This window comes from Micropterus salmoides, unplaced genomic scaffold (genome assembly GCF_014851395.1).
Source record: "Micropterus salmoides isolate LMB-PRFRI ecotype aquatic unplaced genomic scaffold, ASM1485139v1 Ms_hic_scaffold_2678, whole genome shotgun sequence".
NCBI classification, from domain to species: domain Eukaryota; kingdom Metazoa; phylum Chordata; class Actinopteri; order Centrarchiformes; family Centrarchidae; genus Micropterus; species Micropterus salmoides.
The window spans coordinates 295-25,000 of NW_024041904.1; the positions used below are offsets into that span (position 1 = coordinate 295).

Genomic DNA, 24,706 nt, shown 5'->3' on the forward strand with positions numbered 1-24,706 from the left:
TGCTATAGCTATGCTGCTAGCTTGACTGAAGATGAAGGGTTTTTATCAAAAGTGTCTGCTACTGGCTACAGAGGCAGTGATACTTATTTAGTCCTAATGTGCCATTAGAAATGAATAGATGTGGTGGAGGCAGAATATTATCCCCATTGCTATACAGTTTTTGTACTCAGTGCGCAACCATGAAAAATACATTGTTTTGCAGGATGTGAGTTAATAGGATGAACTAAAATAAAGAAAGCAGGTTTTGTACAATGTTTCTTTCTCTGTGACAAATTGACCTTTGTTCCACGCAACCACAACCCACAAGAAAGACCTCAGACACAGGTATTGTGAAGAAACCATCCCTTTATTGGTGTGAAGCAGTCTCATCCAAGTCAGGGTCAAAAAGGTTAAAAACAGTCGATGCTCAAACAGACCAAACCGGAGTCTCTCCACACACTGCTGGATCTAGTGGGGAGTGATTTACTACGTCGTACTTGGTGCAGATGTACAAAACAGAGAAGAAGTGAGAGGGGTTCCACAGAAAATATAAAAAGACTTCACTTTACTCCAAACCACGTTCACTGCTTTCACTGAAACACTACAGCAGTACCTGAACTTTCTCTGGGAGGTAGGAAGGAAGGCGTGGATGTATGTGTGTGAGTGTGTGTGTGTGTGTGTGTGTGTGTGAGAAAGGGTGTGGGAGGAAGGGGTGTGTTCACTGAACTCACAAACTGATGGGGTAAAAATCTGGGATCTCAAAACCACATAGATGACAGTTAAAGAGAAAAACCATGTTATCTTTTTATTTTTATCCACAAATGCTTTAGATTGTTTTATGAGGAGGAGAGCACGAGTGGGCCAGAAGTGGGCTCTCCTTCAGTGTTGGTTTATTTGGTTGTTGTCTCCATGGTGGTCACCAGTAAACAACGACCTTTACCATATTGTTGCCGCTACTGCCACTGTTGCAACGTTCTTACTTGGCGTTGGCGGAGCTGCTGAGCACCTTACGGACTGCCTGAGCGATGCCGTCACGGTCAATGCCAAAGATTCGGAGTAGCTCATGGGGCTTTCCGCTGCGGGGCACCTGGGAAACTGCCAGGCGGTGGACGGTGAAGCCGGTCTCATTCACTACCGCAGAGCACACTGCCTCACCTAGACCACCTGAGGAATCAGAATAGAACAGTCAGGACTATTGATTAAAGGGTCAGTTCACTCAAATCACACAAACTATTCTTTCTAGAATTTCTCCTATTATTATATTATATATTCTTATTCAAGTCTCATATTTTATTTATAGAGTGCCAATTCATAACAAAAGTAATTTCATTGCACTTTTGATATAGAGCAGGTGTAGACCATACTCTGTGATATCAAGATCATTTAATCTTTTTATTTCCGCCCTTGTGCCATATCAAATCTCTAACTCCTCCACGGGGCGATTGAGCTCTGCAGCGATGTGATGTGGCCTGACAGGATGGACGCTGCCCTCCCTTGACATTCTCACTCCCTCCTGTCTCACTTTCACCCCCTTAAGACTCTCCTCTCACTCCGACCTCCATTTCTCTTTCTCTCACTTTTTTACTTCTCACTCCAAACTGTCAATTTCTGAATAAGTGTTGTGTGTTCATGTTGCCTGCATGTCTATGACAATTTCTCAGTTTTTTCGCTTGATAAGTTGGCCAGAGAATTTCAAAGTTGCAAACCGCTCATCTCTTGTGTCATAGACTGGTGTGGTACACTAAGTTTTTATATATCACCTGGCAAAACACGGTACTGTGAACATTTGTACAGTAGTATTGTAATGTACAGTTTATAGGGAGCCGAAGTCGTGAATCATTCGGGTTAGCTTTGTGCTTGCTTTTCTGTTGCTCCATCAGACGGATGTGTTGTGATGTGTCCAAAATAAAATTAAATAAAACAAAAAAAATCTTCAGAGGGGAAAGGGTCTGGAGAGCCTTTCTGTTGAGAGGAATATCACCCATTGCCCTCTGCACAACTTTTACCCATCTGTTCCCTGGATACCAGGTCAACTCCAGTCAAATGCACACACACACACACACACACACACACACACACACACACACACACACACACACACACACACACACACACACACACACACACACACATATTCTTGGACAGCTTTCCTTTATATCTGCAACTTGCATTAGAACACAGACATTTCACAACTCCTGTGAATCTTTTACATTTTCCTTTACATCAACTACTCATGAATCCAAATTTGTGTGTGTGTGTGTGTGGAGGGGGGTGCATGTGCGTGTAAGGTAGAGGTGCTAAAGCACTGACCCCAACACACCATCTGTCATGGCAAGTAGACAGAGGTAATCTTAACGGGCAGAGAATGCAGCAACATGTAGGACAACAAAAACACAAACAAGCACAGGGAGAGGGGAAAGGGGAGAGAGAGAAAGGAAATTCTGGACATTCATTTTTGTCATGCCGGTACTGTATGTAGGTCAGCGAGAGCCCGAAGGCCAGAACTGAAATTAAGAAACCCTGACAGGCTCTCTCAGCTCCTCCTCCTCCCTCCCTCCCTCTTCTCCTCCCCCTCCATATACTGTTTTTATCCATTTCACCTTTTATATGTCCGTCTCCCTCTTTATACCCTTCACCCTATTTCTCTGTCTCGTTCAGACTCCAGCCTCCTCAGAGCTTCTCTATCTGCAGACAGACCTTTTCTGCTTCAGACATTTTTAATCATGAGTTGAGACACAAGCAGCTGCATAATAATCCTTAGGTGCGCTCGTTAAAGCTCTCTTGCTAATTCCGTGAACTCCACACAGATGTGACTGTCCTGATTTTAATTGGACATGATCATAAAATTAAATAAATGTATGCAAAAAAATGGCACTTTATATTGCTCTATATTATCTGGACCCGTTGAAAAGTTTAATGTTAACTTAACATTGTATCATGAAGCAACATTCTGTGTCCAGAAATTGAGCATTTGGGGAATTGAGATTACTTAGTTAATTTGTTATTTGTAACAATGCCCTTCTGGCATTTTTTGATAGTAGTATATCTATCCAGGGAACAATATAAATCAAACCAATATCAAATCTTATCTTAATATACTGCAGGAAAGAAACAGGGTTTAAAATGCTCTTTCATAATTCACACTGCCATGGCCTCCCTGGTTTCAAATTCAATTTTTTATTTTTTAATGTTTAATTCAGTCTGTTGGAGAGTCTGTAGGGGAAAGAGGCAGGATAGATCAGGACACAAGTCAGAGTTGAAATCTGCATGTTGTTGTCTGAAATTCTTTTTTTGGAAAGGAATTTGTTGCGACTCTCACCTTCATAGTAGTGGTCCTCCACTGTGATGATGCGTCCTCTGGTGGCCCTGGCGTTGTCGATGATGGTCTTGGAGTCCAGAGGTTTGATGGTGAACGGGTCGATCACGCGGATGTTAATTCTTTCTAGGGGGAGGAGAAAGGAAGATGGAGGATGCGACTCAGTCAGACTGACGGTTCATTATACTTTCATGCTGACATTGGTTGTTTTTTTTTGCTTTGATTTTCTTGCTCTCTTTCAATGTACCTTTCTTCAGCTGTTCAGCAGCAGCGAGAGCCTCGTGGAGGGTCACTCCTGCTCCAAGCACAGTCACGTGGTCGTCATTGGTTTTATACACAACCTGAAGGGGAAGATGAGGGATAAAAAGAGAAAAATAAAAAAAAGAGTCTTCACTTCCCAAAGTTTGTGCTGTGCAAACAGGATGGCGGTGGGACAACTCTGCTACAAACCTTAGCCTGACCAACATGGAAGTCCTCATTGGAGTTGTAGATGACGTTGTTCTCTGGGCGGCTCGTTCGGATGAAACACAAACCCTGAAACAAACAAGAAATAATCTACATGGGTCTGCACTTTTTAACACAAAAACTGTGGAAGACTGGATCCTATTCAACTCAACATTATAGAGCTAAACTGACTTTAAAATGTCTTATTACAGCTGACTATGGGTACCTTTGTGTTGGCAGCAAGCTCTACAGCCCTCTCAGTGGAGACACCGTCGCTAGGGTAGAAGATGGTTGCCGTGGGAATGGCTCTAAACATGGCCAAATCCTCCAGACCCATCTGAGAGGGTCCATCCTCCCCTAAATATACACACATATCAGCCCCAAACACGCAATAGTAATAGGTACAGTAAGACTCAAATGCTTGATTAGACTGGAAAATAACTTCTAGTAGACTGGCATGCATTCAGTCTGGAAAGGTGGGCATGCAATGTACCTGAAGAGGTGGAGGAGAAGGAGAAAGGGGAGTAGGAGGAGGAGGAGGAGGAAGAGGTGAAAAGGAGTCAGGCCATACTGTCAACACCTCCATGAGACAGAAAGAGGGAAGGGAGGAAGAGTGCTGATCAAAGGAAAGGAAGATGGACAACAGAGTAAGAAGGTGAGAAGATGGGGGTAAAGGGGTTTTGGGTTCAGGAAAATTAAAACCGATGCATACTAAGAAGAGGTTCAACCCACAGCTGTGAAATTAAAGAAGCAACAACACGTCATAAAACAAAAAAAGAAGAAGAAATATCCTCCACAGACAGCTTGTTCAACAACTAAATACCACTTTGGTTTGATTTTCATTTGACACGCATTGTGCACATTTCGGATTTACTTTGACCAATCTATTAAATATAAAAATGTTATCAGTTTGACTTGTTTAGCCTCCACTGGGCTAAATCAATCCAAAAGCAGAATTGTGCTAAACTGGATTTAAGAAAAAGGTGTTGTGAGAGGAAATGTGGGTCGCAGTGAAGGTCATAATGAGTGCAGCTACTTCAATTTATGGGTCAAAGGTCACTGAAGCTGTGATTGGTTTATTTGGAAGACCACTAGAGCATATACTTTGAATACTGACAGGAGTGTGTGAAATAATAATTAGCTCTAACATCAGTTACAGCAGGGGTAAAATAAAATAACTTCAAAGTGAACCACTGAACGGTCAAAGGTCAGTTCTTTCAGATAGTGATTGGTGAAACGAGAGACAGGAACTGACCAATAGAGACACCACAGTGGGAGCCGCAAAGGTTGATGTTGCTCTCAGAGATGGCGGCCATGCGGAGCTGATCGTAGGCACGCGTGAAGAACGTGGCGAAGGTGCTGGCAAACACCACGTTACGGTCCCGCACGGCACAACCTATTGCCACGCTCACCTGCAGGAGAGGAGAGAGAGAAGGAAAGGAGGGAACAGGAAGAGTCGAAGAGAAGAGTGATGGCTTAGAAAAACCTTTGGTTTATGACTAAATGCTTCCAAAACTAATCACAATGCATGGGAAGGGTTCGTGGCACAGCTTCACCTACTCCCAAGGTGCAAGGTCACAACTCCAGCAAAACATTCAGTATAATGAACAGCTTTATTGTGAGTTTTTGGCTTGTGGCCAGTTGTTGTTATTGCTACAAGTGTTGCTAGAGTTTTGACTCTTAAAATTAACTAACACGCTGTGTTTAGTGGTAATTATGAAAAGTTTGCGTGCTCACATGCTAAAGATTGAGACTATGGTAAACATTAAACCTTCTAAGCACCAGCATGTTAGCACTGTCAGCATTCTTGTGTTAGCATCTAGCTCAAAGTACAGTGTCACAGAGCTGCTAGCGTAGCTGTAGCCTCTTACTCTTCATCAAAAACAAACCTCATAATTCATGAGGTTAAAACTAACCAATTATTTACAGATGTGACAAATAAAAACATTTTAATTGAGAAAGCAAATATCAAAATGAATCAAATTCATAATATGTAATACTTTTTGAAATAGTGACCTATTAAGTCAAGCTATCCCCACGGCAGCATGTAAAGAAAATTGACCGTTTTCACCTGAGGACCTTGGTTAATAAAGTAATGCAGTAATGTAGTAATGAGTACTCAGTAAGCCCTTATAATCATTTAAAGCCCCTAAAGAGCCCACAGAGCACAATGACATAATAACATTTATGACTGCAATAACACCTAGTAAATTACAGGGTACACATGTATTTAAAATAAATAATATTTATGTTTATACTTATTACATTAACCTGATATTTCATATATTGTATGAATCAAATGACCTTATTTTATTAATTGAAAGGAAGTTTTAATAGCCTCTATGATGTACTCAAAGATGACAGACGTAGCAGCCATCTGTAGGCTGTAACTCTTTATTGTACTAAAAACACTCTATGTTCAACTTGCAATTTAAGCATCTGCTTAATTCAGACTGATAAACCGAAAGTATGCATGCTGATTGTATTTAATTGTCCTTGACAGAAAAATAATAACTGGACAGATGTTAATACACTAGACATCACTGTAAGGATATTTTGATGTACTGTAATTTTAACGTTTGCTGTTTTAGCGATCATTTAGCATATCCTTCTTAACACTTTAGGTCCAACAACCTAATTAGAGAGTTGGCATCTCCTTGTTACCATGTTCTGCTCTGCAATGTAGCACTCCACGTAGCGGTTGGGGTGTTCATTCTTAAAGAGCTCGGAGAAAGTGGAGTTCTTGGTGTCTCCATCCAGAGCCACCACATGCTCGTTGTAACGGCCCAGCTTGGCCAAAGCCATGCCGTACGCCTTCCTCGTAGCAATCTGGTTACACGGGGACAATCACACAACCAATCAACAACACGGACAGAGTATTTTCTGATATACCCCAGCTTGTCTGAAGCTTTGTTTTATTCTATCTGAACAAGTTGTGCCATTAAGTCAAATTTCTACCCGATAGTGCATACAATTTAAAATCCAAATGAATGTTTTTTCAAGATTATTCATCTATGCTTGTATACCACTGATCATACCTTGTCTCCAGGTTTGTAGCTGGGTGCACTCGGCATGCGAAGGTTACGGAGGCTGACAGGTGATGTGTCCTCATTGGGCGCAGCAGGATAGAGGCGCTTGTTACAGCTGATGATGCGGCTCTGCAGCTCCTTGATCACGCTGTCGGCCATGTCTTTGGCCAGAGGCTTACCGTGCCAGCCCATCTTATCCTCAGCCACTGAAAGAGACACACACAAACAAAACTGAGGACTGGAGCAAACAAGTATATATACATTACTGCAATACTTAATATCTATCTATATATCAATATATCTTTATCTATCTATCTATGCACAGAACTTTTAACATTTAAATATATAAAAATGAAAAAATTTTTTGACACACCAGACAAAGTGCAGATGCTATATAAACCAAATTCCTCCTGATATCCTGCATACCTATCCTCCACATTTATGTATGTGCAATAAAACACACATAAGTAAACCATGGCCTGCTTTCACACTCATAACAATTGTCCACTTGAGTGGGTCACAACAGGCGACTACAAAAGGTAAAAAGGTTAGAATCAAGAGGCCACAGGCTTTTAACAACACTCATGATTTCTGAAACAATCTTAGACATACTCCTCTTTTAAACACACCGCCCTCACTGTGATGACTGTCTTTTTATCTTTCTTTGTGTCTCTTTCTCTCTCAGAAACACACGTGGTCACACACACTCCCTTTTACCGTTATCACAACACAAGCACAAAGGGCTGTTGCTGCCAGTGTATCCTGCACATTCTGAGGGATTACTGAGCTGCAGCAGATAAAGCACTAAAGCACTGCCTGGATTACAGCGAGTTAGGGCCCCTCTGCACTGATGCTTGGTCCCCGGGGGGAGTTAAGAAAACTTCTGATAAATAAATATAATTCCCAGTCAGTTGTCACAGTTTTGCATAGTCATCATTTAGAAATTTAGAAACAGGCTTTTGGAGCAGGTTAGCAATAAACGCCAGATACTGATTATGAAACATGTTCTGTGTTTGTTACTTTGATTTTATCTGCTTGAAATATGGTATGTCTGAAAGTTTGATATTGAAACAGAGACATCTAGACACAATGTAATGACAGTTTTTTGCACTTCCACTGTGTATATACCATTTAGGTATATACACATATATATATTTAGTACCTGGGATGCCCTTGCCCTTGATAGTTTTGGCGATGATGGCAAGTGGCTGGTGGCGAGGCTGACTCAGCACCTTACACAGCTCCTCCACACTGTGGCCGTCCACAATGATGGCATGCCAGCTGGGAAAACAGATCAAACTTTAAATGCAGTCCTGCATGTGGATTGCTCTGAATTCTGGGCCCCTGAGTGAATATAACCCTGGGTCATATTGTAGTAGCGTATTAGCATCAGTGCTCTGTATCAACATCGTCATTGTTGGATGGAGGCATGACGTGCAGCAGGCCAGATTTCACAACCGGTATTACTCAATAATGACAAATATCGTTATTGAGTAATCTGAAGATTATTCTTTGATTAACTGATTAATCATTAAGTCTATAAAATGTCAATGGAAAAATACCCATCGCAATTTCCCTGCGGGTCCCAAAAAGGCTTGTTTTGTCCAAAACAATTTAAAACCCAATTATATAAACAGAGAAAAGCAACAAATCACTATTTATGAGCCAGAACCAGCCAATATTTGCCATTTTTCCACCATAAATGACAAACAATTAATTATTATCCTCATCTCACCTGTACCTCCCCTCTGCTCTCACCCTCTGACTCCCCCCTGCTCACCCAAAGGCCTCACAGCGTCGCTGGTACTTCTCCACATGGTGTTGGAGTGGAGCCGGGTCGCTCTGACCCAGGCGGTTGATGTCCAAGATGGCCACCAGGTTGTCTAGCTGGTAGTATGAGGCGAAGGCCATGGCCTCCCACACCGAGCCCTCGGACAGCTCTCCATCACCCAGCAGGCAGAACACACGATAGCTACAAAAAGAGATTTCATGTTTCAATGAGACTGTACAGCTTATACAGAAAAATTGTTAGAAAGAGATTAGGGTTATTTTCAATATCAGCTCCATTTTCCCTCTTGGCGCATCTTCCAGTCCTCCAACTCCTCCTATAAGGCTCAATGTGACAGCTGATCCTCACACCTAAACAACCACCCCCCCCCACGCCCGCTGAGTTCTGATCATCCACACTCTTTGCTCCCATGGCGTAATGACTCCTGACAGCTTTCCAGTCAAATAGACACATTCTCATTAAAGCTGGAAGATAGGCAGAGACACGCCACATTACACCATGCATTCCAACCCTGAGCGCAAAGAAAAAACACACGGCACAGAAAGAAAAGAGAGGAAGAAGGGAAGAACAAGACGAGAGGAATTCCACAAAGGTGGAGATGGAGAGAGGTAGAGAAAAGAGGTAGAGGATTTGCGACTACAGGGGAGAAAAAGTGAAACTGATCCGTAAATCCTACAAGTTTGAAATATGTCCGCTCCTCCTCTGACACTAAATCCATAATGATATATACAGGTGCATTAAACAAAATCTGGAAAGGTTATTATGGCTGGTCATTTCAACAACTGATGACTTTCCTTATATTTCAGTTTAGTACTAGCAGATATTAATAAAGTCAGATATACATACATTTTCAAATAGCAGATAACTCATCTTTTAATTAACTGAGAATAATCAGATCCATAACAAATGCAGTTAACCCTGTGTTAGAATAAAGAAACAGCGGGGTCGGGAAGGTCAGGCTCTTCCCTGTTGATTTGCTGATATACATCACGTTGGCATTTAGGGAATTATCATATCTCACTAACGTTTTGTAATTGTCTTTGGTTGCTTTGCCGTCTCTAGGGACACATTATAAACGCACATCAAAAGAAATTTTTAGAAATTATGAAAGGTAAGGTCATTTTCAGGCTTGTATAGTAACAAAACTTTCTTCAGTGTAGAAGTATAGAATACCAGCCACACAAGTCTGAAGGGCATCCAGTACAACTGCAGCAGGTCGAGGCAGTGCTTAAGTTCCAGGAGTAAAGTAATCCCTCTGGAGATGTGAGGAGTGAGCGACTGCTTCTCTTTCTTTCATCCTGTCTTTGCAAGGTGAGAATAGCAGATCAAGAAAGGGCGATACCTCTCCTTGAAAACAGCCCAAACACGTCCAACTGGCACAAGCACACACCCACCGACACCCACCTCGTAGCTCACAATTTGTGTCACCCGCACCATTACACCCTGCCAACACAAAACCAACGAAGAAGAAACTTCCAATCAATACAGCCTGAACGAGCATGAGAAGGGAGCCCGGATGTGTTTGATCTAACAATCTCATATTTACATGTTTGCAAGTATTGAATCAGAGTCACATAAGCATGAAGTAATGAACAGTGTCAGTTATCCAGTCTCGCTCATAAGTGTATTTGACAGGTTAATTTGTGTAAAATATTTTAATAAACCCCACCCACAGAACCTGATGGGTTAGTTTATTTCAAGGATTCATATCCTACTTTGGTTTGACCAGAAATAAAATAAAATGCAACATATTCCATAAGAGTTTGCAGATGCTTTTATACACTTGCTGCTCCACTGCAGCGTGTGCTTGTGTGTGTGTGCTTGTGAGTGTGTGTGTGTGTGTGTGCTTGTGTGTGTGTGTGCCTTTAGGAGCGGTTGATGCAGCGAATTAGCTTGACAGGCTGTTCCAAGCATCGCTGGGGAAACACATACGCCCTTGTGCATGCGCGCTCAATAACGGACAGCACACAAAATCACTTGTATGGCGTGTACAACCTAATCTTCTATGTATGCACAGATTCAGCAGAAGCACAGCATGGGATTTTGCCATTTTTTAAAAAGAAGATGAGGGTAAAGGGTGAGGCAGAGGGGTGATGGGAGAACTGTGCTCTTGCATGTGTGATTATTAGAGCAGAAACAATCGAGCGCACACAGAATGCAGAGTGAGAGATATCAAGGGCAGCCAACTACGGCAAGTATGGCATTCCCTGACTTCCTGTTTCACTGCGTCTGTTGTGTGTGGAAAAACAAAAGTCTCCCCCTGTCCTGTCCACAGTGGAACGTGTCAAACTGTGCTGCCCGAAATTTAGTTTGCAACTCAAATGCTTTTGTATCACATCCATATTCTGGAAAAATGTGAATGGAATGTGTTGTGTCCTACGGCAGGACACACCCATCTCACGCTCTCTATTGTTGGACTGGAAACCACGAGGGTCTTTCTAGATCACACGAGAACAAAGGAGACACATGGGGACTGATGTGTAACCCTGCTAACATTCAGCTGAGTAGGAGATGACCACTGTGCGTTTCGGGCCCGTTTATCTACTGTGATGTAAATATGTTGGAAATATAAAAGACACAGCTGCAGAAGTTTTTTAATGGACTAAATTTAAATCAAAATAGATCTCCAACACTGACTTCTTTCACGGCTTGAACTCTTCTTGGAATCGCTTCTGATCTAAAGCTCTCCTGGCTCTATGAGTGGCTGCTTAAATGTCAACCCAGACCAGCCCTGTCAGGTGTGGTTTGATGCAAAGCTGCAGGCCGAAATGTCACATGTCCGCGCGGCTTACTGCAGCGTACATTATGTCATGCATTATTTCAGACCATCCACCTTAATATGTGCAGATGCACGCTGGGCTGCTGTGCTCCTTCATGTACATGATCTTGTGCATGTTGTGAGAGGCTCTGCATGAGTCTTTTCATGGCCAATCTGTGTGTGTGTTTTTGTGTATGTTACCTGGCCTTGTCAAAGTATTTTCCAGTGTAGGCCATTCCACACGCAGCACCAAGCCCCTGACCCAGAGATCCAGTGGCCACATCCACAAACTGCTGCTTCTGTTAGCACGCACAACACACAGAAACAGAAAAAAAAAAGCCCAGAAAGCATGAAATACAGCGGATGGACAAAACAGAACAGCGACAGTCATGTTGTCAGGACAGTAGCTACAGTCTATGTCTAGCAGTGCTTCGGGATCTGGGTTTATGTAAACACAGTGTGATTAATGTCTGCAGCAGAGGAGAAAGGAGCGGAGCACAGACCATCTCTGTCACACAACAACATCTTTGTCACTATGTCCCTGCCAGCATACAGCTTGTTATCTGTGTAAGTGTGTTCATGTCTCTATATAGGAAGTATACGTGATATGATTTAGGAAATGTAAACCTAATGTTTGTGTTGCATAAAGATTTATTTTTTCACTTTCTTGCTAATCATAGTGAGATTTATCTTGCAACCCCCTTAGATGGTCTCAGTGCCCAGGTTGGGAACCCCCGGGCTCATTGCCTCTGTATTCTTCTAGTGCAACGTGAGAAATATTCAAACTGTTTCCAGCAGGAAGATTGAAACAATCCTAGATCGCTGAAAGGAAGATTTTTAAAGCCTGCATATTTGACAGTTGACATTTCTAGATGCTGCCAAAAGGTTTGCACCAAGCCCAAAAAAAGCTCCAAGCAGACTTTGACAGACAGCTGCATGCAGGAAGAGACCAGAAGTCAGAGTCAAACTTAACCACATAACATCTGTAATATGATCTTTGAGTTGGTAAAAGATATTGTGAAATAGCTTAGGGAAGGGATTTCATCCGTCACATCAGAAAGATTCTGACTTTATAATGCTCTGAAGAGCAGGCTTTGAACATTGCCTCAGTGTTAATTTACCGGGTTTAATTGTAAACGTTTTAAATACTGGCTTTTGCATCACCATCACTTTACTGTCACAGAATGGTAGAGTGAGGGTTTTAATGTATTCCTATTGCATGTGTGTTGGTATGCTGGCAGAAATGACTTTTGGATCCAGAACTTCCTGCAGGTCTGAACGTCACCTCACCGGCACAGGGTGTCCCTCCAAGATGGAGTCGACCTTGCGGAGGTTGAGGAGCTCGTTCTCTTTCAGGTAGCCTGTCTCCGCCCACACGGCGTACAGCACAGGGGCTGCATGACCCTGAGGAGGAAGAGATGACAGAGTGTAACATCACATACTGTCTACCTGATTTGCTGGTTCAGGAGCTAGAAATACTATTACAGTTTAAAACGCTCATAAATTCTAGGGAAGTATAAGATCCTGTTTTCATGCATCTAATTCTTAATTTTTTAAAACTACCTTTCCTGCACACCTGAAAAAGTGTGTATGTGTGTTTGTGCTCAAATTAGGAATAACATTTGGCAAAGTCTGAAATTTGAACTGGGTCCTTGTGTAGACAAGTGATTAATAATATCACAATAAACATGGGTGAAAAATGTAACACGATGTCATAACCCTGAAAAAGTAAGCAAGCAGAATACATAAACTGTGTAGAGAACCAACAGGGCATTTTCTGTTTTATCAAAGAGCTGAACAAATATACACAAACACACAGCAACAATAAGCTACTCTCTACTCCTACACAGTCTGCATACAGATGGTTGAGCTACTTGGATCAAAAAGTCCAGGCAAGTTTGAAAGATAACCTGCTAACAGGAAATATGCACAACTTTGATTTTAATTTTGTGCCACAATAATTGAAATGTACTAAATGTGGAACAGCCATATATAATGATTATTACAGCGTATGATCTAGACCTGCTCTATATGAAAAGTGCAATGAGAAAACTTCTGTTATGAATTGGCCCTAAATAAATAAAATTTAATTCAATTGAATCATTTTGACATATATACATGTGCACTTCTAAATAACCACATATTTGTCACCTCACAATTAGTAAATCAGTTGTTCTAGATGATCCCTGTCTGTTGTCTCTGTGCATGTATCAGGATAACACCTGCAAACCATGTGGCTGTGTGTGTGTGCGCATGTGTTACCTTTGAGAGGATGAAGCGGTCGTTGTTGGGGTTACGGGGGTCTTCGGGTCGGTACTTCATGGTATGAAAGAACAGCACAGACATGATCTCTGCCACGCTGCAACATGATGTCGGATGACTGGAACAGAATGATGGCGAGAGAGGAATTAGACACACAGCAATCCGATTAAAAAATGTGATGTGCCTCCTGATTCCTCAGTTCAAATCTGTAAGCATGTTGTGTACACACACAGATGCAGAGAAGAAGGGAGGCAATGAGACAAAGCGGCAATCAGAGGTTGGATTTGACTCTTTAATTCATGCCAGACCAACTGCAGTCAGAGTTATGTACGCTGGTCAGACAGTCAGAAAGTAGATATATAGTATCTCTCTCACACACATAAAGAAATGTAAATGCTTTTGGAGGATGCCTCTCTTTCTTTCGCTCTCATACATGCACACACATACATATACAATACAAAGACATCATCCAATGTGTAGTCCCAAACTGTTAAAAGTCAAGACAGTTAAACACAACACAGGTTATGAGGAAGTTTTAAGTCTTGAATGTTATTCTTCTCTTTATTTTCAAACCACATGCCGATAATACCTCACTCAGGCCTCCTCCATGAAGGCCCTTTTCCTCACTCTCCTGAAATGGAAAATGTGATCAAATAATGAAAAAATAAGGAGCAAGAGATGATGAATAAACATGAGGTTGTGTAGGATGCTCTATGAAAGGGTGAAAGGTGGCTAAACCTATATTTATGGAAAATTTTGTCGAAAGAAGAATGGATTTAATTTATTAAACCTTGGAACAGAAAAGAGTAGGCTACAGTCTCTGTTTATTCTGTGCATGTTTCAGTTATGATCATCTGTCCAACATCTCAGTCCACCCATGATCAGTGTTTACTTTGTGTATTAATGCCATTGATGAAAAAAAGATGAGACAGATTAATTTATTCATTGGTGTCCTGTCAGGAGAAAAGATGTTTTTCAGTAGGCCTAATCTTTTTCTGAAATTAAACAAATCCAGGAAATATCCAAGAGCAGGGTTTACAGTAGGCTACATCACCTCATTATATCACTACTTTCTCTCCTCCCATCTGTCACCAGACAGACCTAAGAAAAAGAATTAAGAGATAAAGAGAATAACCAGGGGCAGTGGGGTTGTGGGTTGTCCTGGCCTTTCTGTGTGGAGTTTGCATGTTCTCCCCGTGTAGGTGTGGGTTCTCTCCAGGTGCTCCGAAAACATGCGGACTAGGTTGATTGGTGGCTCTAGGTGTGAATGAAATTGTGAGTGGTTGTTTGTATGTGTGGCCCTGCGATGGACTGGCGACCTGTCCAGGGTGTACCCCGCCTTTCGCCCGATGTCAGCTGGGATTGGCTCCAGCCCCCCGCGACCCTGAATGCAGGATAAGCAGTTGACGATGGATGGATGGAGAATAACCAGTTAGAGGAGAAAATCATTTAGGCTGACTCTAATCATAGGCCAACTGCCAAACGAAGCACAACAAAAGGCAAGAGGCCACTACTCAACCCTGCTAAGTTTTTTTACTTTGTGTAGTACGTTGTGTTGAATAAAGCACGCAGAAATTACAGTTTCAATTGTTTCACGTATCCTATAATTTATTATCATTTTTTAATGTTATTTTCTATCACTCCAAAAGCGTTTCTGGGCGTTTGTCCATTCGGATTTTATTTTGAAATTTCTCACCGGACGTATTTTCCTTTTTAATTACAGCTCCTTGACATTTGTGTGACAAGTTGCATGGACGCAGGCAGGCGCGGCGGGGAGGAAGAAGCGCGTCTGTGCGTTCCGCGGTTGCCTTCTGCTGCCTCCACACACCACGTAGCCCTACGAGCTGCACCGCTGACTGTAGGCTACGGGATCAGGCACCGATCCTCCTCTGTTACATAACCGATCGCAGAGCACGCAAGGGGTGAAGGTTGGAGCGGGACGCCGGTGCACCTGCAGCAGTCTGTGCCGAACCTCCAAATCCGACACGATTTAATAAATGTTTTCTGATTTGAATGGCTTTTTGGAAAGCAAACACGCCTGTTACTTAAATACATTAAGTCCCATTGCTCTCGGAAACATGACACATTCGTAAACTGAAATCCAGATGCGAAAATGACAAGTAAATTAACTTTGACCCTTTACACCCACCCAATCTCCTTTCTGGAAACGTGCGTAAATTGCGTACAACGTATGTTGGCACTGAACTGTTTTACGACAGGTGTTATGAAGATAAGACATTTTAAAGTCCCCAGTTTTGGCACACCACACAGGACGCAAATATTCTGCATCTGCACCTATATAGCTTCTGTCGGTGCTCTCGCACACTGCCTGCTGCGGACAGTGAAATGGTCTTCACATTCCCTCCTTACTAATTCGAGCACACGTTTCTACTTTATAATTTCTCCCTTAAACAGACAAGTGCATGAGTCATACAGTAACTGGCCCAGGACAGTAAGCGTATTTTGTCGTGTCATACTATTTAATAACCGGTTTAACCTCTCCGTATTCCCTCTCTTACCCGCTGCCCGCTGCAGTTGTTGCCTTGATAGAGTTGATCCGGAGCCGGGTGGCGATGTTCCTGAGCGCCTGCACAGTCTGCTGGTCTGGTTTATGGTAGTCCTCCATCTGGCCGATGAACCGAAGAGCACACGCGCGCACACACAAGCCGGTTAAACAGAGGAAAGAGTTAAATGTCCCCGGTCTGCTGTTACGAGAATAAAGGCGATGAATGTGCAGCGGACGATGGCAGGGGTTAAAAAGAGACAGCGGTGTTGAACCTGAGCGAGAGAGAGGGGGAGGGGGGCGTGTTTGCATGCAAAGCCTATGAATATGGCTAATCTAGGGCTAAAAGGAGCCCACAGTTTACTCCAAACTGTCACGCATGAGCACAGCCAATAGTAGAAAGGGATCAGGCTGACCGCAAGGCCACGCTCACACACGGTCAGACGCACTCTGTTCAGGGACGCTCGGCTTCAGTCTCAATGGCTCCCTAATGACATGTTTTCAGGGAACTTTAAAACCTCAGTATGTGGCTGCACAGTTTCTACAGGAACACAATTTTGGTTCATCTTCACAGTGAGTGATATCGGGGCGTTTATTCTTACTGTGCCTACTCCCATCTCCTCGTGCAACTACTGTGTGTGTGCGCGCTTGCGCGCGCTCGCACTTCATACTAATGGACTTTTCTTGTAGTTGCACAATGTGGCGGTATTGATGTGAAACTGCAACTTGTCATATCTGCACCAATATAACCAAGAAACCTCAATAGTTGCATGTGGTATTAAAACAAAATTATGTTTACAAAGATAACAAGCTATTGAATTATAAGCTTTTAGAGTGCCATAAATTGTACCTGTCCTGGGAAGCTACAGCATTTGGATGAAGACAGGCAGGGAGGGTGATGTGCCAAAGGAAGGCTATAAATGGCAGTAATATAACCTTAATGACATTTCCCATTGAGGCTGACGTAACTGGCTGCAGTACAAACCTGCTACACCTGCAACACGCACTTACATGTCATACAGATAATGACTGACACGGTTACTTTTTCAATCCAAGCAGAGAGTTATTTTGCCTTTTGGATTTGTTTTGACACAGTTATCAAGGTTCATTTGAGAAGACTAACCTTTTCTCTTGTGATCTTGAGAAATCTAAAGGCTGGGTCACTCTTGCCACTGGCTGAGACTAACTTTCACATTTGGCCAGCAGGGGACCTGAGGAAGGGGTTTCAAAGGGGGACATAACATTTCCCGATCAATCTTGTTAATTAATATCTCCCTACTGAAAGGAGAGAGACAATTTGTCTTGTCACTTACACCCCGAGTGGCTCCCAGATCAAGTTCTCTGATGAAATAAACCCTTGCATGGGCCAAATAGCAACTGATCACAATTTAAAGTCGACAGAGTTCCAACCACAGACAGAAAATAAGCACCTAGCGACATCTGGTGGAAAAACAGATACTACATCATTCTCTTGTCCTTTTTATTAATGTAGTTAGACGTTCTCTCAATTTGTGTGGGCTACATTACACAACAGAAAAAGGAGTAAATTGGGAACCTCTGTTAGAAAATGTTAATTTGGACTCACAAATTTGACCGGTTTAAAACATACAAAAATTTAATTCACACAGCAGCTCCTCAGCAGGAAACAAACACAGACAACCCTATTTTCAAATCTTTAATATCACAAAATAGCCATAATAAACCAAATAACGCATAGTAACAACAATCTCAGAAAATTTATGTAATTTGCTAAGACTCTCCCAAATTCTTATTTCTGGCCGATAAGATAAATTATACTAAAGCGTAAAACAACCGTAAAATCTTAAATATCTAACTGGGATTAAAAAAACTCTACATTTAAATCATTCTTCCTGTGTGCGTTTATTTAACCAACACATTCCAGAAGTGTTGGCCAGATGACCTCTGAAATGAAAAATTATAACAGGGCAATGAAGTGTACAGACAATTTGAATCCTGGCTGTGGACATGTCCTTTTTGCATTACAAATCAAAATGTTGAAAAACACAGTTAACAAGTCAGTACGGAAAGCATGTGGATCTGAGTTCAAATTAAATATGCAGGACAGAAGAAAACATGACTGGCACATACTGCAAGTAAACATCAAATACATTCAAATAGCAGGACCAAATGCAAAGTCATGGTGTCACAATCAAGACAGAAATTCATATTGTCATTCAGCTATTTTCAATTGTTGATTACATGATTTTCTGAATGTTCCACAAGTGACATGAACATTTTCAAAGAGAGCGTTAATCTCTGCAATTCCTGTTGCTGCAAAAAAAGGAAAACGTCTATTTCAATCTGGAATGACTTGATATACTGATTACAAAGAGAACTACAGTATAGACATCGGAAAAAGTAGCCTGATCATCAATGAGCCGACTGCTGGCGTCAAACATCACTGTACCAGCTGTCAGAAAACCTTACAACTTAAATTTCCATGCCTCTACATCATTTTGAGATGGTTTTAATGGTCTTGTCTATGCTAACAGGGTAGATGGAAAAGCAGACGTCCAGATATACATTAGATCAGTTTTCACTGATGACAAACAGATGTGCTTCTTCCTGTGCTCGCTGCGGTCTGCAGGGTTTATAGTTCTGTGCTGCAGTAGCCTTTTACTGCAAACCCCCCCCAACAAATTACCACAATTTATTCTATCTTTAAGTCTTTATGACTTAAGATTTAACTGTGGGCTAGTGAAAAAATCATTGGAGGTAGGATTGGAGGTATTTTATGCGTCATTAGTAGTTTGGATTACTGGTTTGAAACATTCTGAAGCTATCAAATGCATTTATGGTTTTTGCTCATACTTGAAGTGTAGATCAGTTACAGGACCAGAACCCAGAGGTTTAGATAAGAGTTCTACTATACCATTGTAAAATATCCTAAAATGCTGGCATCCCTAAAGGCATAGCGACGATATTCTCCTGCGAGGTTCCCCTCCAAGTAAGCTCCTGTGAGCTCTGCTAGTGGAGGAGAGATGAACAATACAAAAGAAGATCAAGAATAGGGAGAAATGTGGTGAAGAAAGCTGCTTTGTGTGTCTGTGTGCCTTTATAAACTTGTCAGTCTCTAACATAACATTAAAAAAGGCAGCCCTCATTTTTAGTTTGAGCTGTTAGCTGCAAGTGCTTCTCCAAACAACAGAAGTTCTTTATCTTCCTTGGACGACCTTTTTAAGAGATACGGACACATCACAAAATGACACAACTGTAACGGTTGTTCGGTGTGTCTCTGTGGTGATACCAAAAATATACAGACCTCAGCATTACTTTAAGGGAGAAGGATCAATTAGTGAAAATTACTAGTCCTTTTGAACGCCACACAGTGGGACACTTTGTCTGCAAAGACCACCAAAACAGTTCCGAGGTCCGCAGCACAGAAGTCTTTTTTCTTAATAAGCAGTTGGAGTGTATGTTCCCATGCTCTTGCACTGCGAGAACTCCAAAGAAAGCAGCATCTGTGATTCTCATAATGTTCAAGCTGCAAAGTTGTCTGTCCCGTCCCAAGGTCAAAAGTCAAAAGATTTGATGTCACCGAAGCTCCACTGTGGTCCCATCCTCAAGGGAATAAAACCAGTTTAACTTTACCAGTACATGATCGAATGTTTCATCAAAATTTATAAAATAAGAAGGAAAACTCAAGGCCACACTGGGAAGTTCTAGCTCATTCTTCTCTCCTCTTGTAGCTCTGGTTTGACATAATTGGACAAAAAGCCACAAGAGTAGCAATCAGGATCAGCGTTCAGGGGAGAACTCAAAAAACAAGTTCTGAGTCAGGAACAGAGGAACGTTGCGGTGCACATGCTATATTAACGCTCAGAACACAGATTGGTTTTGTAGGGTTGTGGTGTGCAGTGTGCCAAAAACCTGTTATCCGCACTTCTTTTAATTCCCATTAGCTTCTGGATTCTTCACAGGTCATGAAGGGGTCAAAGCACAGACAGTGGTGAACAGCGGTGATGGCTGAAGGAGACTATAGCTTCATGTTGCTGAACTCCTGAGACAGACTCTGCAGGTAAGCATCATGAATGGCACTGAGGAAGTCTGGGTCGTTCTAGACAGGGACAAAGTAAACGAGAGAGGAATGAATACCCGACTCCTGAGAATGTTTGTCTATACACATTAAGATGACAGATTTTTCACTGGATTTCAACCTTTTCATTGGAAACATACACACTGTAAAATTGTTAATACATTCCTCTCACTTACTTTTAAAATATCACATCACGGATTCACATTGAAACACTCAAAATTCAACAGCAAGGTCTCTGTTACTCAGGATTGTTCACACAAGTGTTTTATCTAAATGATCTAATTTTATCAAAACTATCTAAATGTATTCAGGAACTAAAATAGATAATAAGTAGTAAATAATAAAAAAGTTCCTTTTAAGCATTCTTAAGCATGCTTTCCACTACATCTGAAGAATTGTGAAGATTTGGCAAAGCAATGAATAAAAAGCAGCATTTGATACACAATTTTCAATATAAGAAAACAACAGGGTTGTCCTGTTGTTCAAATTTACTGTTGAAAATAAGAAATACAGACATGGAAAATTCCAGACAAGGGTGTCATGGTTACTTATTTTAGCTTTAGAACGTAACCATCAGCAAAAAAAGCTTTATTTCTCTTTGGGTGAACAGACCTTCACCCTTGAGCAGCGGTTGGCAATAGGTGGCCCGCGGGCCGGTTCTGGCAATAATATCTGATTGCTTTGATTGCAGAAAAATTTAAAAAATGATAGCGGCTGGTGCTGAAATAGATATCAGTCATGACAGCTATAGTTACTCACACAATCTCTTCCTCTTAAATGATTGTGTGGCAGCAATGCTTCATGACAAGTTTATTGAGAGCTTTTACTTTGAGGAGTTCTGAAAGACATTCAAAAGAGACTCTGGCCTGCTTGACAGACCTCTGAAAAAGCAGTCAGTAAACGTGTGATTGGATTCCCCTGAATTTCCTCAGGGAAATGAAAATAAGCGTCCATAGGTGTATGAATGTGGATCAAACGCTGGGACGCACACAAACTGCAGCACATGCTTTATTGTGAGCATGTGCAAAAGTGTCCTTATAATCAATTTGTTTAACAAAGGAGAAAAAAATACCCGCTGGAAATTGGGATTGATCGTGCAACCTTCCAAACGGGAGTCCCGTAAGGTATTGAGCTTTGACTTTCCCCCCACTCCAACGTGCCAACAGTACTGCTTTTATGCATTTTACGCCTTTGGTGTACCTTAATGAGGTGTATCAGGGTCTCCTGTAGCTGTGTTTTGCTGCAGAGGGCTTGTGGCGGGTCTCCTACAGAGGTGGAGGAGGGCTCGGAGGGGGAAGGAGGGACCACTGATGCTGCTGCTGCTGTTTTACTGATGGACTGCTGGAAGGCGCTGGGGGAGAGAAGCACCTGCGGCCCTGGAACAACAAGACCTGGACTCATGGGGACAGCCTGAGAATAGAAAAGGAAGGACAAAGAAAGGACATGCTGGATTATGATCCAATCTCTCGTGATATAAAAGTATATGTGAAAGGCATGGCACTGATGAGGATGATATCAGCAAATAGATCCACAACAACAGCTGGTAAGAAAACCAGTGTACTCACAGACATTGGTTTGATCAGGTTTGTAGGCGGCGAGAAAACATCCATCTCCTTGCTGTGCTGGAGAGGGGGTTTCCCCATGGGCTCTTGGAAACTGTGGGGTGGGAACAGCGTGCTTGGCAGGAAGTTTGGTGCGAGGATAGGTTTGTGGATGTCTGAATTCATACATTGCACTGCCGGTTTGAGCGTGCCGAGTATGTCCTGTCCCAAGTAGGCGGTGGGAGCTGCTGATGGTGCTGTAGGACCAGACGGAGCGGCACGAGGCTCTGAGCCAGCTGGAGGCACCATGAGAGGGGAGACTGAGCACCGAGGCTGGGGGTCTGACCTGGGGACCACTGATTTGAAAACAGGGGAGGAGTGTAGCGTGTACTGAGCTGGGAGCAGACCAGGGGCTTGGTGCTGATGATTTGACCCAGGGTCTTGGGCTGCAAGATGAGGAGGGAGGTGGTTTTGGTGGGCTGGAGTGGGATAAGACTGGTTTTGGAGGTAACCTGTGGAAGGGTCACTGGAAGCAGTGTTCTGTGCAGGCATGGTGGATAAAGAGGGGTCTTTAGGGAGGGGTGATCCAAAGAGCTCCTCAACTGTGATCTGCTTCACCATTGAATGAGAGCTCTGGTGGATTAAAAGAACAAATCACACTTCAATCAATAGCACTTCCTTAAATGTGAGAATTTGCTGCTTTTCTCTCTTTAATATTACTGTACATAAAACACTGCTGTGCAGGAAATCCTTGAGAGCAGAAATATTTCTTGAAACTTGGCAGAGGAGAAAATGGCACCAGCAGTGCACAGTGACACTGCAGTACCAAACCAAATCTGAAGATCCCTTTACTGTCCCTATGGAGACTACGATGTACCTCCTACTAGGTCATTCTCTACTGGCTTATGTAACCATCTTATTGGATGTTTGAATTCAAATGCTTACCGAAGTTATGTCACAATTAGGAGGTCACATGTAATACTTTCTAATGGGAGACAGTCTGTCTGTAAACATCTAAGACTGAAGAAGAGCACCGTATCTCTTGTCCTTTACTGTCTAGGCAATGACTCGTTCCTATCTACTAGGGGTCAACCAATAATCGGCCTGGCTTCTTATCATGGCTGATGTTCAGCTTTTTCCCAATAATCTGCACCAGCTATTTTAAAATCAAAGTGCTGATATAATGAATTAATAAAACATGCGCCAACTTTGGCTCTGATGCAGCCGCCTCTCTGTCTGTACTCAAGTCCCGCCCACAGTACTGGCAGGTTGGTAACAAGTCACAAGTATTAGCCTATCAACACTGGCTATAGTGTGGAAGCAGTCAACAGAATGAGTGAGCATCACGCTGCAGCCCCTCCCCTCCTCTCTCAGCAGAGCTCCGCTACACACACGGAGCGCAGTGAGCGGAGATCAGTGTGGATTACACAAGTTGACCATAACTACTGCTGTTACTGTAAGTAAGTGCAGCAAAACCAGCAGTACTAGTAAAAGGCTGATACTGCATCAGTACAACATGCAGGAACGTGTACAAAGCAATATTTTAATCTGCTCTGTCTCATCCACCGCAGCTGTGTTTTGGTTTTACAAAAGCACATGTGCTAGCTCGGCTAATTGCTAGTTATAAATGAGCTAAAATTAAATCTCTCTGTCTGTAGCCTGTTTAGCCGAGATGCTACGTACCTTAAAATTTAACAAAGCCTTGTAAACTCTGATGCTTGTTGAGAGAAACTACCTCCTCTCTACCAGCAGCAGCAGAAGGAGGAGGAGGAGGAGGAGGACTGCCATCTTCAATCTAAACTTCACTCAGTATTTGGATGTCAGGAATATAGTTTATAATATAGTTTATTTTACATGTTCAATTTGTTTCCAGTGAGATACGGATTTTATATACAACAGAGAGGGTGGCTTGCTGCTGTAAACATTCATTTTGTTACTACTCTGAAAACAGTTAGTTATAATAAAATATTAATTTTGATTACTGTTCTGAATTTATTCTTTTTTTAAAGGCAATTATTTAGTAATGAAAAACCAATAAGAGTACAGATAAAGAACAGTAAATAGTATCAATAAAATCCTAACAATATCTAAATGGCAGCAGGTAAAGACAAAGTTTATGATAATTTATCCCTCATTGTAAACATAAAATCAATTCAGAATTGTGTGTACCTTTTCAGGTTGTGGTGTGCTGTGCGCACGCTCTGTGGCGGTGATAGCTGCTTTCACATTAGGCTCTGCAGACACATCTGTTTCACCTGCCTGAGCCTGCAACACACACACACACACACACACACACACACACACACACACACACACTAAAATCAGGGGTTAAGGAACTGGAACAGGCATAAATTCAGATGTCACCTCTAGATCCCCAAACAAAAATAAACCCAGATTTAGTACCACTGTAATATCAGATATGCATGTGGGTGACTCCTAAAGGTGTATCTGCTGAGTCACACCTGTCAAAGTGTTTCAATCAGTGTTTAAGACATATGGATGGGAAAGACTTTATTCCTCAGATCCTGGGTTGGTGGCCTGTGATGTGAAGTTCATGTTCCTGTATATATTACCTGCAATGAAAATGAATGTTCTGATATCTGTAATAAGTATCCAATACCAGTACTAAAATAATTATAAGCAAAACATATTTGCTCATCTAAGAACCTAAATAACATGTTATGTTTGCCTCCTCACTCTCTGGTATTCCTCCTTGGCTTTGCTGAGCAGCTCCAGGATGTCGATGGGCCGTGGTTCTGGGACACCATTGGTCCTCCGCGGCTCTGCCTTCTCTGGCGACTCCCTCTGGGCGTGGTCTGCTTCTTGTTTCACAATCCTGGGGAAGAATAAAAGCGTGACATATAGTCTACACAACTACCTGTTTTGTTTGTTTTCTTTGTCACATGTGTATGTGTATTCAACTACTCCTTGTGAGGAAAGCAGAGCTGCTTCTAAAGTTGGCACCTAATGGATGAGGAAACAGTAAAGAGCTAACAATGAAGTGCTGTCCTAACTCATCACTCATCAA

The 24,706-nt window shown here is 42.2% G+C and overlaps 2 protein-coding genes across 2 annotated transcripts; both read right to left on the reverse strand.

Annotated features, from left to right (window-relative positions):
• Positions 1–327: 327 nt before the first annotated feature.
• LOC119919340 (transketolase-like) lies at positions 328–16,404 on the reverse strand. Its single transcript, XM_038739753.1, has 14 exons — positions 16,097–16,404; positions 13,578–13,695; positions 12,606–12,719; positions 11,517–11,614; positions 8,549–8,740; positions 7,931–8,049; positions 6,778–6,974; positions 6,404–6,568; positions 4,995–5,151; positions 3,966–4,096; positions 3,746–3,829; positions 3,543–3,636; positions 3,299–3,421; positions 328–1,143 (listed from the first exon to the last, which is right to left on the reverse strand). Exons 1-14 carry the CDS (start codon positions 16,390–16,392, stop codon positions 956–958), a joined length of 2,076 nt encoding a protein of 691 aa, XP_038595681.1. The 5' UTR covers positions 16,393–16,404; the 3' UTR covers positions 328–955.
• A 1,144-nt stretch (positions 16,405–17,548) lies between these two features.
• Positions 17,549–24,514, reverse strand: LOC119919339 (mRNA-decapping enzyme 1A-like; the record flags this gene model as incomplete). The annotated part of the gene is given in 5 exon segments (XM_038739752.1): positions 17,549–20,158; positions 21,338–21,547; positions 21,703–22,311; positions 23,848–23,943; positions 24,376–24,514. Coding segments are annotated over 5 exon segments (1,135 nt in total), but the record flags the coding sequence as incomplete, so codon positions are not given.
• Between the last annotated feature and the right edge of the window lie 192 nt (positions 24,515–24,706).

What these genes read in the sequence shown, in the direction of transcription:
- LOC119919340 (XM_038739753.1), bottom strand. Translation starts at nt 16,392, where the DNA reads ATGCAAACACGCCCCCCTCCCCCTCTCTCTCGCTCAGGTTCAACACCG. An exon ending in TGGAGGGACACCCTGTGCCG is followed by an intron (nt 11,615 to 12,605) that starts GTGAGGTGACGT and finishes GCGTGCTAACAG; the next exon opens with AAGCAGCAGTTTGTGGATGT. An exon ending in GGAGGACCACTACTATGAAG is followed by an intron (nt 1,144 to 3,298) that starts GTGAGAGTCGCA and finishes CTGATTCCTCAG; the next exon opens with GTGGTCTAGGTGAGGCAGTG.